Here is a 19,057-nt window from a genome sequence, read left to right as displayed (position 1 = left end):
CAACGAATAACTGATAAGGAAAACTAACCTCACGTCATCTATTTGGCCTTTTCGACCGAGAAGACACCCCTACTTCTTGAAGGCTCGCTCCAGTATGTTATAGACCTCAGTGGTTTTCATTTTTCGGCTGATCTAACCTGCTTTCTCCTTTCGTTTCATAGCATCTTGGTTACTCCATATATATAATACTCCTATATTGCTAACATAGCATTTTTTCCGTAAGTGGAACGTGTCCCAAAAAAGAGAGACAAAAGAACATGAAAATTGGTACTTTGATCATTGTGCGCATGCATGGTAGGTGGCGGGTTTTTCAAATACTTTTCATACGTTAAAAATAACACTTCATATTTATTATGAGAAAAATCTGTAAAAATATTTACAATCATGTGTAAAATATTTATTTATATATATATAGGTACATCTAATGTGTTATTGTATACATATATATATTATTACAAAATTAAAATAATTAAATTTATTTTAATTTATTAGACAAATATAAAGTAATAATAATATTTTTTTAAATTTAAAACAATATTAAAATACTATTAAAATAATATTTTTTTAAATTTTCTATAGGTTATGAAATAATAAGAATGATAATAATAATCATATTTTTTTTATTACAAGTTTTTAAATAATATTAATTTATTAAACTTACTTCGTAAATATTGATCTTTTTCTGACATTTGTTTTGATTCATGAAATAATCCAACGTTAATGTATAAATCAATTACATATTTGCATAATTGCACTCTGTGATTATCAAATATGTCTTGTGTCATGACATGATTATTCATAATATCATTGTCGAATGGTATCCCAATATGATTAAAACTTTTAATTTAATCATTTATGTGTTTTCCTATTGTGTTTTCCGGCTGAGATAAAAATTACACGCACGCGCTTACCCAAATAGCACCGTACGCCTTATCCCAAGTAGCAAGGTGACGTCAGAAGACGACATAATGATGTCTATTTTTAGTCATTTTTGGACTATGACGTCGACGACTAATAATGGACGTTTATAAGACGTCATTTCTTAGACCAGCTAAAGACGTCATTTTGAAAACGTCTTAAGGTCGTCCAAATAAATTTATAATATAATTATTTTTACTTCTTAATGGTGTATAATTATAGATTAATTATAAAATAAAATTCACAAAATTAATTGCAATATATTTTTAAAGGCCATCATGCGCACAATGAAAAATTAAATAAGGAATAAGAAATAAGAAATAAGAAACAAGAAATAAAAGCGAGTTGATCAATCATGATTGATTGACTCGCTTATTTCTTATTTCTTATTCTTTATTTTTCCATTGTGTGATAGCTTTAAGTTGTGAAACATGCACTTAAAAAGAATCTGCGCAGAGGTATGCGCAATGCGCATTACTAGTTCGGCGGGTGTACGTTTGCTGTTACACGACGTGTAGCGTGATTGCGTGATGGTTATATCAGGTTATATGTGCGAGCACATGCAGCTTTTCAAGAATATAATTTACAAGTAAGTAATTTAAATAAATTTTATTGTAAAATTTATACGTGTAAAATAATAACTTAAGCTAATGTGAAACTAATTTAAAATAAAATTAACAAATTATATTTGTATGTTACTAAAGTGAGAAAAATTAGATTAGGTTAGAGGATTTAACAATGCCCAGCAAGAAGCAACTTATTGAATTGGCATCTAATCGACGTAGAAATCATTGAAAATACGTGTAATTCGATGTAATTCGATGTGATTTTGATGATTTTGACGTCGATTAGATGTCTATTCAATGAGTTATTTCTCGCTGTATGCGGTCATATATTTCCTTGCATTATACAGTTTGTGGATTTCTTGTAGGATTTCACGATACTTTTATATAGTACCTATAATTAATACGAGGAGTGACAGCATGTCTTATGTTTTAATCGAATTTGATGATGGGGGTGGTAGTGTTGCAGTTGTAAGAAGCACATGGTTAACTCCTAGAAAACGAGAAGTTTTTTGGCCACCTGTAAAAGACCAAAAAACTTTTAATAAAATTTTAGAAAGCGTAGTACATGCACATACTGCAACATGGAAACTGTACCCAGTACAGAGATGTTTATTTGAAACTGGTAAGTGCATAAAAGTAAAGCTTTACTAATTATTATAGAAATAAAGAAATATCAATAATGTTTTATATTTTTTTAATAAATTTAAAATGAAAAGAAAATTTATATAGTAATATATTTGATTAATTGAATTATTTTAGATGATTTACAAAGAGCTCGGCAGAAATGTAAATTATCAGAGGAGACATCCGATTTACAAACAGATAATCAGGAGGCCGATACTTACCGGAAAAGAAAAAGAGTAGTGCCACGTCGATTTTTATCAAGCGATGAGGATGAAAATGATAATGATGACGTTGATGTTCGCCCTCCAAAATTAAAAAACAAATTTTTAACTACTCAAAAAACTCAAGAAAAAAAAAATTTTAGACAAAGTGAGTTTTTTAGTGTAAATTAATAACCTTACAAAAAAGTTGTTGTGTATTTTACCTAACAAAAAAGTTGTTGTATATTTGAAAATCAACAAATTACCTTTTTAAAAAAAGGTAAAGAAAAGGCGCCAAGTGCACGCAAATCTTCCAAAAAAAAGTTGTTGTATATATAAACCTTTCAAAAAAAGCTGTCGTATATATTATATATTAACCTTCCAAAAAATTTATCTTCCACAAAAAAATGTATATATATTAACAAATAACAAACCTTTCAAAAAAAGTTGTTGTATATATAACCAAATAAAAATTTGCTATATATTCTGCCTATAAAAGAGGTGATATCAGAAAATGACGCCAAGTTTAAATAAAAAACCTTTCAAAAAAAGTTGTATGTATATATTTAAAAAAAAGTTGTATATACCAAATAAAAATTCGCTATATATTCTGTCTATAAAAGAGGTGATATCAGAAAATGACGCCAAGTTTAAATAAAAAACCTTTTAAAAAAACTTGTATGTATATATATTACGAAAAAGGATTATATTTATTATATTTAATTATATTTATTATATTTATTTATTAAAAAATTTTTCAAATTTAATCAAAATAAAAAAATATTACAAAATTTCGCAAAAAACTTGGCGCTGCTGTACTAAACTATTAACTTACATAAGATTTGCATCGCAATACTTTAACATGCTCCTAATCATTCCAACATACTTTAATCTATAGTATATGTGACGTAATACTATAGTTTAGTTTGGATTATTAGAACGAGTAGGAGCATGTTAGAGCAAGCGATGCAAACAAATTTCGGCTCAAACAGACTAGAGCGACGAAGCGGCAAGTGGCGATGCTATAGCTAATCAACTTACAATTTTACCGTAAGAACAAGAGTTTAATTGGCTATCGCGTCGCCGTTTGCCGCTCTGGTCAGTTTGAGTCATTATAACACTTAATCATGTAAATTGTAAAATTATTGCTCATTTTCATTCTCTATAATATTTTAAGATGTATTTAACATGTAGTTCAGTACAGCAGCGCCAAGTTTTTTGCGAAATTTTGTAATATTTTTTTATTTTGATTAAATTTGAAAAATTTTTTAATAAATAAATATAATAAATATAATTAAATATAATAAATATAATCCTTTTTCGTAATATATATACATACAAGTTTTTTTAAAAGGTTTTTTATTTAAACTTGGCGTCATTTTCTGATATCACCTCTTTTATAGACAGAATATATAGCGAATTTTTATTTGGTATATACAACTTTTTTTAAATATATACATACAACTTTTTTTGAAAGGTTTTTTATTTAAACTTGGCGTCATTTTCTGATATCACCTCTTTTATAGGCAGAATATATAGCAAATTTTTATTTGGTTATATATACAACAACTTTTTTTGAAAGGTTTGTTATTTGTTAATATATATACATTTTTTTGTGGAAGATAAATTTTTTGGAAGGTTAATATATAATATATACGACAGCTTTTTTTGAAAGGTTTATATATACAACAACTTTTTTTTGGAAGATTTGCGTGCACTTGGCGCCTTTTCTTTACCTTTTTTTAAAAAGGTAATTTGTTGATTTTCAAATATACAACAACTTTTTTGTTAGGTAAAATACACAACAACTTTTTTGTAAGGTTTGCGTGTTTATATATACAACAACTTTTTTGGAAGGTTTGCGTGTATATTTAGATGTACCTTAAAGTTCATGTTCTCTATTTGTAATATTATAGTTTATTTTTGTGCACGAGTATAATGTAAATGAAAAACTATCTTCCAATGTTTTCACCAAACGAATTAATTTCGGTATAAAATTAATTTTATAAAATGACTTGCTATAATGCACTTACTTTCTCACCACGCGTGGTATTGTTATTCGACGAAGTTTTGCCGGCTGTAGAATTAGATGTCTCCATTTTTCGTGTGTGTTAGAATGCAAAGCTTTTAATACGAGTTCGAATAGTATTCATAAAACTTAATGAAAATTTATTTAGATAAAAAAACAATGTTTGTACTTTATAAAATGTAAACTCAATGTAGATAGTAAATAAAAGATGTTTTAATAAATAAATATTATATTGAGATGCATTAATTGGAAATTTTTTTTATTAAAAAAGTTAAATTAATGTTAATGATATTGTAATTGTTCGTATAGTAAAAATTTATTTAGTGTTTTATATGAAATAAGAGAAATAGATTGTTTTAAAATTCCAAAAATCTTTAACTCATTTTTGTATAGTTATTACATTTTTAAATGCCAATAACAAATGCTTAAATTTTCTTTCTATAAAATTTTAATAATTTTCTGCCTGCATTAGTCTGTATTCCAGCGTTACCAATTCTTGGCTTGGGTTACCACGCAACAATCAAAAGACCATGTTCATGTGCTGCGTAAAGCGTTTTGCGCAGCACATAAACATGGTCCCTCGATTGTGTGCGTGGAAACCTAGAACAAAAGTTTGTAACGCTGCTGTACTGATTATAAACATTTTAATCATATGGCAAACCTATTAAAACAACTTCGATATTTTTATCACTTAGGGAGGAGGATTTTTGAAACGCTTGAAAGCGATCATAATCGCTGAGCGGTTGTATCTCTTCGCGCGCTTGCATTCGGCGGCAGGCTGGATTGATACGTGCTTATTCGGACATCTTTAGTAATTAATAACTCAAATAACTATAAAATTTTAATATTTTTCTATGTAACATCTAAAAATTTAAATGAGCAAATAGCCAAACAAACGTAAGCGCGCGCCGCGCGGCTTCTCAGCGCCATCAGCGCACCTAACGTCAGAAACTTGCAGATTCCACCATCTGCACGAAGTACACTTTCTGTCCACTAATTAACTAACTACAGAATACTGAGAGTGTACACTTCTGCACTTTAAGATCGAAAAAAATTTTTTTTATGAAGAATACTATTATTTTTGATATACACTATCTTTATTCGTCTCCACAACACGTTATATATACATTTTACGATCGATACTAATATATAAATGTAATTAATATATACATCAAAACTGCGAGCTGACAGGTCTGAGCGCCGCCATGTTAGAATGACGCTGACCAATAAGACACGAGCGACATACATATCAACGCGACATACATCCTAGCGAGATGATTTTCTAGATTTCTCGACTTTGAATGCATATATTTATTTTTATAAAGCACACAGAGCAAAAACAAGCAGACTTTTCTTATGTAATTTGGGTATGCGCTATCGATTGAGCCTATTGCCAACTCAATCGGCCCAGCCGTTATCGAGATCCGATAATCTCGGCTCGTCTCAACTTTCGGGCTCGCGTAAAGATACACGGTCGGTCTTGCGCTTGCGTTGCGCGCTGCGCGTGAACTTGGCGCGAGACACTACCGTGTCTCTTGATTATAATTTCAGCAGCATATAATTGCATAATATTAATATTTTATTTTTTGAATTATAAATAATATTGTTCAATGTTATAGCATTTTCTCCTGTAACAAATTTGCCCGATGAAGATTCTTCTAATGCAGATTCTCTTAATGTCGATTCTCCTAATGCATCAGATTCTCCTAATAGAGATTTTTATACACAACAAGCTATACAAGAAACTCTGTCTATTTCAAGACATAACACATGTAATACATCAAGCTTTACTACCGATCATACAGACGGAATTACTGAATATCATACTTGCAAGACTGGTGCACTACACATCACACCTACGAATAGTTCAACAGAGTCAACAGGTATGACATTTTCTGTTTAGTTGGTCTAAAGTTTTCCTTTACATTTAATGTCCTTTACATTTAATAATGCGAATTAGTTATACAATAGATATGCAATATATAAGTTTGAAATATTTGAACATTTACAAAATTTAAACGTACGATTGATATTGACATTCGCAGTTAGAATTGGTCTTGTATTGCATTTTGATGTATGTAAAAAAATTAAAACTAAAGAAAAAAACATAAGATACTTAATAATTTATATATTTTTGACTAAATTTGTATAAATCTCTTTAATGTTGTACGATCCAATAATAGTTATAAATTTTTTCCTAAAACATTGTTTCAGTTTTCCAAGAGAAGGTTATTCGTCTTCTAAGTCATCTTAAAGCGCAAAATTCACAGGTCTTAGCTCTTTTACAGAATAAAGAAGTATTGCCTTCACACAAAGACTTTGCTTTTCAATTTCCCATGAAAAGTTTTGATGATGTTAATCATGTAGAAGACATACTTAAAGAAAAGACACAAATAGATATTCTGGTATGTAGAATTTTTATATTTGTATTCATACTACATATATATAATATTATATATAATATTAAAAGTATATATGTGATGTAATTTTAATTTTATAACGTCAGGATGCTACTCTATCTACAATTGGTGGACGAGATGTCTCTTCAAAAGTATCAAGAATTCTGAAATATCTTTTTATAGATACATTAGCAGCAGAATTTAGCTTCTTTGGAAAACGATTAAATAAACGACCCTTTTCAGATTTATATTTAAGAACTATAATTGTGGGTGAGTATATTTATTGATGTGATGCTTTTATATACATATATATACATATATATACGTATATATACATATATATATTTTGTCAACGTGATATTTTTTTATTTGTAAGTGTTTTTGTAATTATGCATGATTTACTAATTTCTTTTAGAATCCATCAAACGTAGTACACCTGGAGTGACCATCAAGGAGATAGAAGATAGTATTAAAATATGGCTGAAGCATGCTCCTGATAGAGAGAAAAATCAAATGAGACGAGCAAGCAGGAATAATAGGGTAGAATAATACAATGATTTTTTTGTGATAAAAGAGAGAAAAAATTAATTAAAAATGGCTGGAAAAATTGAGTACAAAAAGAAAAATATTGTAAGTACTCGTCAATTATATCGACGAATTGCTGTAGATACACAAGATACTTTGAAAGAAATGCAACAGCAGAAACAGGTTAGTCAAAAGACACAGGTAAATTCTAAAAAGAAATATAAACATGGCATTAATAATACTGATACTACTAATTATTTAAATGATGATAATGCAATAAATATTTCTGCTGTTAATTTTAATCACAATTTAACAAATGATCAAACTAATGTTAGTGAAGCTTATGACTGTGTGAGTCGAGATTTTAATAATGAAAACACACTCTTTAATAATTTAGTACACAAGTCTTTAATTGAAGCCACGCCTTTGTATTTATGTCAAGATAATGTCGAGGAAAATTTATTATTTCAATTAAGGTATTGGGCTGTGCAATATAACATTACTCACGCTGCCCTTAATGACCTTTTGAAAATTCTAGTCCCTTTTCATTCAAAATTGCCATTACATAGCCGTACTCTATTAAAGACAACTTTATCTATGCCTAGTCGACAGTTAGAGAAAGGAGAATTATGTTATATAGGTTTATTACAGCCATTGAAACAATTTGTTTCTCGATGTACATCACAGTTACAAAATAATGAAATAGACGTTAGTTTTAATATAGATGGACTTCCCCTTTTTAAAAGTGCAAATACTCAATTATGGCCTATTTTAGGCTTGATAAAAAATTGTCCTGAAGAAAATCCTTTTGTCATTACTTTGTACTGTGGTGATTCTAAACCTTCGCCACTTGATATTTTCTTAGAAGATTTTGTAAATGAATTGTTTCAGTTGCTACATGAAGGATTTTTATTTGAAAATAAATTATATACTGTGAAAGTTCATAGCTTCATTTGCGATGCTCCAGCTAGAGCTTATATAAAACGTACAAAGTCACATGGCGGTTATTCATCTTGTGATAAATGTATAGAAACTGGGGAGTATGTTCAAAATAGAGTTATCTATAAAAGTGTTTTAGCTCCAAGAAGAACAGATTTAGATTTTCAGTTATTTACTGATGAAGATCACCATACAGGTGTTTCTCCTCTTACAAAACTTCCAATTGGTTTAGTCACAAAGTTTCCAATTGATTACATGCACGCCGTATGTTTAGGTGTTATGAAAAAACTTTTAAATACTTGGATGTCTGGTAATTTAAAGATACGCTTGCCTGGTCGATTAGTAAATCTTATATCTGAAAGATTAATTTCTTATAGAAAATTTATACCTGTTGAGTTTAATAGAAAATCTCGTAGTTTGACTGAGCTTGCACGTTGGAAAGCTACAGAATTGAGAATGTTCCTGATTTATTTAGGTCCTTTAGCATTGAAAGACATTCTCCCTATTGCATTGTACGAAAATTTTCTTTTATTTCATTGTGGCATTTTTTTATTGTGCTCTGAGAAACACATTACTAAGTTAGGCACTCAGTTAGCTAATGAGCTTTTAGTTATGTTTATAAAACACTGTGAAAACATTTATGGCCCTCAATTTCTCATTTATAACGTTCATATATTGTGTCATTTAAGTAATGATGTTGAAAAATTTGGACCGTTGGATAATTATTCAGCGTTCCCTTTTGAAAACTATTTGAATAGTCTCAAACATTTAGTTAGATCTCCCAATAAACCTTTACAACAGATTTTTAGACGTTTAAAAGAAATTGATATTTCCAATCAAAACATGCACCATGAAAATCATAATATTCCTTTGCCTTTTAATGAATATAATTCAGGGCCATTCCCTGTTAATGATATTTTTAAATATAAAATGTTTAAGAAATTAAAATATAAAAATTTAATCTTTTATGTTTGGCAATGTCGTAATGCAGATTGCTATTGTTATATAAAAGGGGAAAAAATAATACAAATTCATAACATTTTAGTTAGATCCGATGATACACTTTTTTTTTATGGAAAACAGTTTTTGTCTTATTATCCATATTATGTATATCCCTATAATTCAAAGCTTACAGATATATTTTGTGTAAAACATTTGTCTAATGAATTTGTGATGGTTCAGCTTAAGGACGTCATAGCAAAATGTATAGTTCTTCCTGCTGAAAATAATTTTTGGGTATCATTTCCTTTAATCCATCAAGTTCATTAAACATTGCACAATATTTATTGCATTATTATCATTTCTTTTCTGACTTATTATTTAGTGACTATTTATTAATTAAAAAATATTACTCACACAAATTCAGTTTGGCGTGTATGTAATCAAATTTAAGTTTGCGTTGATTAAATATATAATTAATCTATAATTACATAAATTGATTATAGACTTAAATTTTAAGTCAATAGTTTCTAAAAAAACATTTTATTTTATGAGAATAAAATTATTTTGAAAGAATGTACTTTAATTATAATGTAAATCAAAATATATATATATATATATTTTGATTTATATATATATATATATACATAAAATGTAGGTCAAATTTTTTGTAAACATTTAATTTTTTTTAGTATCTCGCATACCTACTAAAACAATTTTTATTTTCTCACGTTTTTATAATTATATTATAATTTATGTTTGTTTTATATAAATATTCTAAGATGAGAATAATCTAAATATTGTTTTGTTAGAACAATTATTAAATTATTTATTGAAATGTTATTATTTTAAGAAAGAAAGAATCTTTTTTGTATAAATCTTATATTAAAATAAACTCTGTAAAAAAACCTAAATGCTGTATTATTAACAAAAATATAAACCCTTTACAACAAATTAAAAATTATCAAGAAAGTAATTTAAGGCTATGCATTTGCTTTGAATGCTTACATGCTTTAAGCGTTTCTTCTTATCTTTTTAAATAAAAAAGAAGAAGAAACAGCATTTAAAGCATGCGAGTGTTTAAAACGAAGTCTTAGATTACTTTCTTGATAATTGTTTAATGTCAAAGTTTCGTTAATTAAGTATTATACAATTGGTCATATATTGGTCCTATTTTCGCCGTCCATAAGACGTCAAAAAATGACGTCTTGTGGATGTGACATATCGACGTCATTTTCGAGTCTCATGAGACCTAACTTAGGACGTCTAATTGGTCATTTTGCGACCAAAATTTACCGTCATTATAACGTCATTTTGCTACTTGGGTAGTGGATCATAATCATTGAGATCGATATTCCAAAAATATACAAATTGTTTTGTAAGACGGACCAGTTATTAATTAAAAAGGTAAGTATATATATGTAGTTTATATTTGTTGTATATTTATTATTATAGTAAATTATTTTGGCAGATATAGTATTTTTATAACCTAAAAGTTTAGTATTTTATATTTTTATATATTATATATACATGATACAATTTATTTATTTACATATCACAATTATATAATTTCCTTTAAAAATTTAATTTCATATAATTTCCTTTAAAAATTTAATTTAATTTTATAATAAAAATAATATATGTATTTATTTGTTACAGACATTGTTTTGTGGTTTTACTTTAATATAAATATTAGTTACGCTGAATTAAATATATGTTCACATAAAAGATAAACACTCTGCTACATTTTTGAAATTATTTTTAGATAATATTTTTTATTAGTAACTATACGATAAGCTAGAAAAATGAATAATATATAGGCATGCATAATGTATATTTCAGGTTTCTGCATATATTGTAACATCTGAATTATATATATGTATTTGACTTAGTGCATTGATTAAAATATATGCATCATGAACACATTCTTATTTTCTACATTCTTTAGAATAAGTGTTTTTAATTCTAGAAATTAAGACATTTTTTATGTTATATAGTTCTGGGAAGAATTACGCAGAATTACAGGTCAATAAGATTACACTGAAGAAAGATTAGCTGAAGCAAAAAAATTAGAAGAAAGGAGATAGCAGGAGGTAGCAGTTGTTATATAACTGGAAAATTATAAAATAAAATAAAAAATAAGTGAGTATGCCTAAAATTTCAAGTAAGTATTATAGGCGAGCAAAAGCTAATACAGATGCGTTGATAAATTCAATTAAATCTAATCAAGATTTTGATCAGTGTTTAAATAGAAATAATGATGTGAATATTAATGAACAGTTAAATTGCATTGAATTAGATTATAATAATTTCAATAACAATGAATTTGATAACAATAATATATTAGAAAGTTTTGATTCAAATAATGACACATACAATGATGATTTGATTAATGATAATGATTTGAATGATTTGATTAATGAAAAATGTTTAAATAATAATAAATCAATTAATAATTATGAAAATTTCAATACAGTTAATAAATGTTCGTTAGAATCACAACTTGCTACTTGGTCTTGGAAAAATAAAATTACTCATGTCGCACTTAATGAATTATTAGCTATTTTAAAGCCAATTCATACTGATTTACCTTCGAATGCTCGCGTATTAATGAAAACTCCTAGAAAAACAACATTGAAAATTGTTGAACCAGGACATTATCATTTTGGTTTAAATAATTGCGTTCAAAAACTTTCTTCAGTCGTAACGTTTAAAAATTTACAACAAATAGAAGTTTATATAAATATTGATGGTTTGCCACTTTTTAAAAGTTCAAATCAACAATTGTGGCCAATATTATGTAGTTTAGTTGAAAATCATAATAATGTAGGTATTGTAGGCATATATCACGGGGAAAAAAAGCCAGATGATGCAAATGTATTTTTAAAGGATTTTATTGCTGAAGCTATCGATTTATCAACGCATGGTATTATAATAAATGGATCTAATTATCCCTTTAAAATTAAAGGTTTTATTTGTGATACGCCTGTTAAAGCATTTATTAAATTTACAAAAGGTCATTGCGGTTACTATGCATGTACAAAATGTGTTATAGAAGGGAATTATATGAAAGGTAGAGTTTCTTTCTCAAGTTTAAGAAAATTGCGTGATAGAACAGACTTCGATTTTAGATCAAAATTTCAAGAAGATCATCATGTAAAGTCAAAAACGTCAGATCTTACATTAATTAAAGATTTGAATATGATTAGTGATTTTCCTGTAGAGCCGATGCATTTAATTGATCTGGGCGTTACAAAAACTTTAGTAGTGAATATGTGGTGTAATGGTAAACCATCCACAAAATTATCTTATCTAGAAATTTCACAAATTTCTCATTTGCTAATAAATCAAATTAAAAATATTCCATTAGAATTTAATCGTAAACCAAGAGTATTACAGGAAAGTAAAAGGTGGAAGGCGACAGAATTCAGACAATTTTTATTATACACAGGACCTGTTGTTTTAAAATCTGAACTTAATCGTAATAATTATCTCAATTTCATGTGCTTGAATATCGCTGTCACTATTTTATCATCTCCTTATCATGTTCAATATTTAGATTATGCTCATTCTCTTTTTAATTATTTTATAAAAACTTTTAGTATTTTGTATGGCAAAGCCAATTGTTCAATTAATATTCATAACTTATTACATGTATATGATGATGTAAAAAACTTTGGAATTTTGCAAAAATACAGTGCCTATCCCTTTGAAAATTACATGCAAAAGATAAAAGGATATATTCGTAAAAAAGATAAACCATTACAACAAATAGTTAATCGTATTTATGAAGAAAATTTTGTGGAATTAAGTAAAGAAAATAATTTTGATAAATTTGAATTATTAAATAAACATGATAATGGTCCTTTAGATCAATTTTTGTATACCAGTCAGTGGGAAAAAGTAGTATTTTCTAATTTTACTTTAAAAATAAAAAAACCAGATAATTGTTGTACTTTAAAGAATGGTGACATTATTTTAATTAAAAATATTGCCAATAACAATGAAAATATAGTTATAATTGGAAATAAATATGAATCAAGAGAAGATTTTTATTCTGAGCCATGTAAATCTTCTGATTTAGGTATATATTTAGTAGAAAACGTTGCTAACGATCTTCGAAGTTGGAATATAAGTGAAATATCGCATAAATGTGTCAGATTAGAGTTTAATGATAAATTTGTTATTTTTCCTTTACTTCATTCTCTATAATTAGATTATAATAATTTTATTTTTACATATTAAAAAATTTTAATTAAAAATGATTTAAATAATGTCGATTTTATTTCATAATTAAAATTAATGATATGCACAGAACCGAAACAAGTGCTTTCGCATATAAACTTGTTAAAATAATTACTTCGTTCAGAATATATATTTTTCGGGAATAAAAAAGTCTTTCTCTTCATTCGTTAACGGTTCGACTTCATATAGATATTCATAATATTTATTAATGTGGTGTAGAATTATACTGCGTACACAAATTTTTGATAATTTGCAGAAAAAGATGACTAAAACATGGACAATTGTAATTTTTACGGACGAAGATACTGTGGAAGCAGTTCCATCTACTTGGATAATTGATAACAAGTGTTACTGGCCGTCATTTACTTTTGAAAAATTAACTGCTGCAATTAAAAATCATGAGAAACCAAATACTTGTTGGCCATCATATCCTATTCGGATTATACGAAATGGAACTTTCGGTGAATATATTATTATACATATTATGTTTTCTTAGTAAACTAATTGAAAATCCATTTGTTATTGTATATCCTGTAATATTATGTCGTTTATTTTGTTTTAGCCAATTTTTCGAAGGCAACAGAAAAATGTAGCAAAGCTCAAAATTTTTCTGATGTACATTCTGACGTGTCCAGTTGGTCACCCAGTACTAAAAAAAGGAAAGTAATAAGAAAAACCTATGGATCTGCATTTGAGGAGAATAATTCATCGTCATCAGACGATAACAATAATTATAACAATTTGTCTAAGTCCAATAATAAAAATTTGTCTAAATTACCGAGTCCTCCACATTTAACGAATGGTTTGTATGCATTTATGTATTTGATACATTTTATAGAAAGTTTTACCACCTTATAAATAAAATAAAACAGCGAACAATTTACGAATTTAAAATACACTTTTAAATTGTTTAACCCTTAATTGTTTTCTTTCAGAAGTCAGTATAAAAACAATGAAAAAAAAGAGCACTGATAAAACTAATATTGATAACATTAATACATCGCCAAGTACTTCAAAGGAACTTTCAAGAAATCTCTCAACATTATATGGTAAATTATTTTTCATAATACAAAATTATTGATAACTTTTTTCAAAATGTAAAGATATACATAGGTCAGCATTCAGAAACGCGCTTAAAAATGTTAGCGCGTTATTATCCATTAGAAGAATTTGTTTTACACAATACAAATTCTTTTAACAACGCGTTAAGATCTTTATAAGTGCGTTTTGAATACTGACTATATAATATACTTTTTATGTGATATATACTTTTTCCAAATGTAAAAATATATATTATACTTATAATATACTTTTTTATAGATCTTAAAGATAAAGAAGATTTGAACGGCACCGATCAATCATTCACTGGTGAATGCAAATGTCTAGTGCATTTAAAACATTGTGGTATATATTTAATAACTTGAGCGCTAATAGGGCACTAACATAATGAAACATATAAAGACCAGGAAATAACATAGGAAAGAAAGAGAGAGAAGCTATTTCTTTCTAACTTCTCTCTCTTTCTTTCCTATGCTATTCTCTGTTCTTATTCCTTATATTTTTTATTGTGTTAAAACCCATACATGTTATCTTTAATTGATGATTAATTAACGATGACGTATAACAAAACTCTTTAATTTATTTTAGATAAACTTATTTTCAAGCATATTATTTGATAAAATAATTTATTATCGAAAATACATACGTGTCCGAAAAGTAATTGATAAATGTTATGTGTATAACTTAATTTTTACAGAAAAATATTTCAAAGAAATCATTCGCCAACAAAATATATTAAAAGCAAACATGTGGCAATACACGGATGCTCTCCAAGAATTAACCACATCTATTAATCACCTTGTTACGAATAATAAGGTCAATCAAGTGCAGGAAACAACCTCATTTTTGACAATTTTTTATTTTCCTGTCCAAACTGAAGAAGACTTAACTCGCGTTGATGGATATCTAAATACAGAGAAAAATTTTAATGCTGCGGTAATCTTCTTTATCTTATAAATAACATCTCATACATATTATTCTCAAATATATGTTATTACATATATACTTTTTAATATACTTTGTAGTAATATAATATGTACAATATTTTAAATGTGTTTTATTAGTTAGTGAAATAATCAAGTTACATATCAAGTTTAATTTTGTAATATTATTTTTATTTTGATTTACAGATGAATGAACTTTCAAAAATTGGTGGGAGTTCCATATATAATTTTATACAAAGAGCTTTGCAAATGCTGATAACAAATAATCTTGCAGCAACCTATAGCTGGTTAGGGAGACGTGCCAAAAAAATATTCAACAAATTAAAATTAGCGGATTTGATAATTGGTAAATAGGTTATTAGATTATCTTTTATTTAACTTTTTTTTTAATGTTAAACCACACATCATCACATAAAGTGATCAAAAAAGTCAATTACAATAATTGATTCGATAATAATTATATATATATAACAAATATAAAATAAATAATATGTATTTAATAAATAAGTATATATAAATATAAAAATAAAAATTAATGTCTATATGTTATAACTAACGTGTATTTTATTTTATAAGAATATATACAATTTATATAATTTTCTTTTTTAACATGTCTTTATATATATTACAGGTTCTGCTAAGAAAAGTATTTCAAATGCGACTAACAAAGATTGCGAAGAAGCAATTAAAAAATGGCTAAGGAGGGCAAAAGAACGCAGCAATAATAATAAAATTAACCACGGAGAAAATATTGAAGAGAATCTCGTCAGAGACGAGAATATTGATGATTAATTTTATCCTGTCAGCTCATGTGTTCGCGTTAATATACACGGTCGGTCTCTTGCGCGTTCCGCGTGACGCGTGAACTTGGCACGAGACACGACCGTGTCTCTTGATTCTTTAATTTTTTAATTTAGTTTTTATTTATGAGTTTATTTTATAAAGTTTATTTTATTTAGAATGTTTAGTTTACAGTTATTCAATTCGCATTTATTTTGTTTATATAGTAAAAATATATGATAATAAGTATATATTTAAGTATAAATAAGTACTCTAGAAAAAAATGTGATTTGTCAAACTGTGATGTCAGACAATATGTGATATGTCAAACATATACATATATAATAATATATAAATCAAAAATAAAAATATTTTTTCAGCTTTCTACAAAATTATCAATTATTATTAATTATTTAATTAATTTATGAATTATACACGCATAATAATGATCCGTAGTATGTCCATTAAATGGGCAAATTTTATCCATAAAAGATCCAAAATTTGTACATTTGGATCCATAACTCGTTCATTTAAGAGCCAAAATTCATCCATTAGATATTCGTAATTTGTCCTTTTGAAATCCATAATTAGTTCATAATTAGTCCATTAATGGTTAGAAAAGGATGTTTTATGGATGTCCATTGGAGTTGCAAATGGACATACAATGGACGTTTCTTGTACGTCCACTTTACTCAATGTGGACGTGCGATGTACGTACACAATGTCCGGCATGGATGTCCGATGTACGTACATAGGATGTATTTGTGCTATTTGGGTATGGAGGTAAGTACCCATTAGAAAAAGAGGTAAAACATATGTCTGCGCCGTGGTTATGGAACCACTGTTCTCGCTCTGTTAGCAATATAGAAGTATTACATATATGGGTTACTTGCGGAGACGTAAAACGCTCGAGCTCAGCGACGGTATTAGCTGTAAATCATATGGGGTATATTGCCCCGCGCACAATTTACTGTTTACAGAGTTATTATTATTATTATAATAATTATTATTATTACTATTATAATTATTATTATTATATAATAAAGTTAAAAGTAACACTCTAAAATAGAACACGTATGTTAATTTTGCGTGCGTGCATGCGTGCGTGCGTGCGTGCGTGCGTGTGTGCGTGCGTGCGTGCGTGCGGACGTGTGTGTGTGTTACTGTAAATGTAAATAATTGATTATAATGCACAATTGCCGGTAATTATACATAATTATCAATACACATGGTAATTGCGATAAATTTTATCAAAATAATCATTTTCACCGGTAATTTTACATAATTACTAGAGCTTCTTGGAAAAAGTAATAAAGTTATAATAAAAAAAATTTAACCATTAATTTGTTTTGCTATAATCATCCAATAAACATTAGGACATTCTATGTACGTCCTATGTATATACATATATGTATATTGTATATTCTATGTATATACAGAAAATGTGAAAAGTATATAAAGCGCATATCCTATGTATGTGAAATAATTACCACATGTATGTACATAGGATGTCCATAGTACATACATAGGTATATTCCAAAAATATGCAGTGTACATTTGTGATATATACATGGGGTATATTCCGAGGATGTGCAGTGCACGTTCGCAGTATGTACATAGGATATATTCCGAGGATGTGCAATACAAATTCGTGGCATGTACATGAGGTACATTCTATGTATGTACATAGTATATACAGTACGTTTTTTAATAATAAACAATTTTCATTTATTCGGATATTTATCTACCCAATTTTTGAACAATCAGTTTATCTAAATTCCCTGTGTTGGGATTCAAATATTAAACTGATAGAAAAAGTTATTACATCTTTAAATTGAAGACTTCAATATTATTACCCGCCTTTTGCAAGTTTTATATAGTTTTCATGATTAAAACTTAAATACAAGATAGATACTTAGAACATTTATACTGGAAGGGGCATAGCCTATCTAATAGCGTTTTCGATTATACAGGATTTGAACGACCCAGGGTTGATCAATCACTATTTTACTATAAATGCAAGTCTTTCATTGGTGGAGAGGTTGCAATGACGTCATTAACCAACCCTGGGTCGTTCAAATCCTGTATAATCGAAAACGCTATAATATACATAACAAAAGTGTCCCCTACATCTATCTATAATTGTCTGTACGAAATCGGTCAATGCGCTTGCGCGAATGAATAACCGCTTAAGTTGAAAGTAGAAAGATTTAAAATAGGTGGAAGGCATTTGAAAATTTGATTATAACAATTTATTCTTTAAGTTATATTATAATATAATTGCAATATATTATAAATTATATATAATAATATGTAGTAATATGTAATAATAGTCTTGTGAAATAAAATAAAAATAATGATGCACATAACCAAAAACAAATACTGTAATGAACAATAATTATATACCCTAACAGCACACGATATCCTGCGTATCATCCCATTTTCATACTCATTCTACTGTGATTATCCGTTAAATACTGAGATCAATCCTATAATATCTTTTGCAGTATTATTCGGTTTTCTTTCGCACACGTATAATCTCAGGTTTGACTCAAACGTACAGAAGTAATACGTACTTCTATCGCGCGCGTATAATCTCAGGTTTGACGAGACCAGCACTAACCTGCGCCATTTACATACGTAATTTCTATTTCCGGTCTTTTCCCGCTTGCCCGGCATCAAGTGACACCACGCAACACCACGTATCCGAGGTTTTACTGATATCGAAGGTAATCCTTTTTTCCTTTAAGTTTTATTTCACAAAATAGTGAATAAAGTGTAAGAGCTAGATAGTGGCTGCGTTCCGTAAAGAGCATATGCGCGCATGTATCTACAGTATACGTTACGTATACTATAGATACATGCGTGCATATGTGCTTTACGGAACGCA

At 27.9% G+C, this 19,057-nt stretch overlaps 2 protein-coding genes across 4 annotated transcripts; both read left to right on the top strand.

The window, feature by feature from the left end:
- The first annotated feature begins 310 nt into the window (after positions 1–310).
- LOC105672031 (uncharacterized) lies at positions 311–11,281 on the top strand. Of its 3 annotated transcripts, none has more exons than XM_067352249.1 (7): positions 311–1,507; positions 1,943–2,106; positions 2,244–2,477; positions 5,957–6,220; positions 6,552–6,742; positions 6,844–7,006; positions 7,152–11,281. In XM_067352249.1, the coding sequence occupies exons 1-7, from the start codon at positions 1,449–1,451 to the stop codon at positions 7,283–7,285; spliced, it is 1,209 nt and encodes a 402-aa protein (XP_067208350.1). In that variant the 5' UTR covers positions 311–1,448; the 3' UTR covers positions 7,286–11,281. The 3 variants fall into 3 exon arrangements, with proteins under 3 accessions (XP_067208350.1, XP_067208313.1, XP_067208263.1); XM_067352212.1 differs by having other exon boundaries at positions 1,850–2,106; XM_067352162.1 differs by having other exon boundaries at positions 311–2,106.
- Positions 10,488–18,952, top strand: LOC105674266 (homeobox-like protein HDP1). The gene is made up of 8 exons (XM_067352310.1): positions 10,488–11,281; positions 13,641–13,845; positions 13,947–14,186; positions 14,320–14,433; positions 14,705–14,788; positions 15,141–15,379; positions 15,574–15,733; positions 16,019–18,952. Exons 2-8 carry the CDS (start codon positions 13,647–13,649, stop codon positions 16,177–16,179), a joined length of 1,197 nt encoding a protein of 398 aa, XP_067208411.1. The 5' UTR covers positions 10,488–11,281; positions 13,641–13,646; the 3' UTR covers positions 16,180–18,952.
- Positions 18,953–19,057: the final 105 nt, after the last annotated feature.

The sequence above is a fragment of the Linepithema humile genome, chromosome 1, assembly GCF_040581485.1.
Source record: "Linepithema humile isolate Giens D197 chromosome 1, Lhum_UNIL_v1.0, whole genome shotgun sequence".
Lineage (NCBI taxonomy): Eukaryota > Metazoa > Arthropoda > Insecta > Hymenoptera > Formicidae > Linepithema > Linepithema humile.
The sequence above is the reverse complement of the archived record's forward strand: the minus strand, read 5'-3'. Positions and strand labels throughout refer to the sequence as shown.

Coding starts and splice junctions, on each gene's coding strand:
- LOC105672031 (XM_067352162.1), top strand. CDS start 1,782: ATGAGTTATTTCTCGCTGTATGCGGTCATATATTTCCTTGCATTATAC. Junction 2,107..2,243: donor GAGATGTTTATTTGAAACTG/GTAAGTGCATAA, acceptor GAATTATTTTAG/ATGATTTACAAAGAGCTCGG. Junction 6,743..6,843: donor AGACACAAATAGATATTCTG/GTATGTAGAATT, acceptor TTATAACGTCAG/GATGCTACTCTATCTACAAT.
- LOC105674266 (XM_067352310.1), top strand. CDS start 13,647: ATGACTAAAACATGGACAATTGTAATTTTTACGGACGAAGATACTGTG. Junction 14,434..14,704: donor AAATCTCTCAACATTATATG/GTAAATTATTTT, acceptor ACTTTTTTATAG/ATCTTAAAGATAAAGAAGAT. Junction 15,734..16,018: donor ATTAGCGGATTTGATAATTG/GTAAATAGGTTA, acceptor TATATATTACAG/GTTCTGCTAAGAAAAGTATT.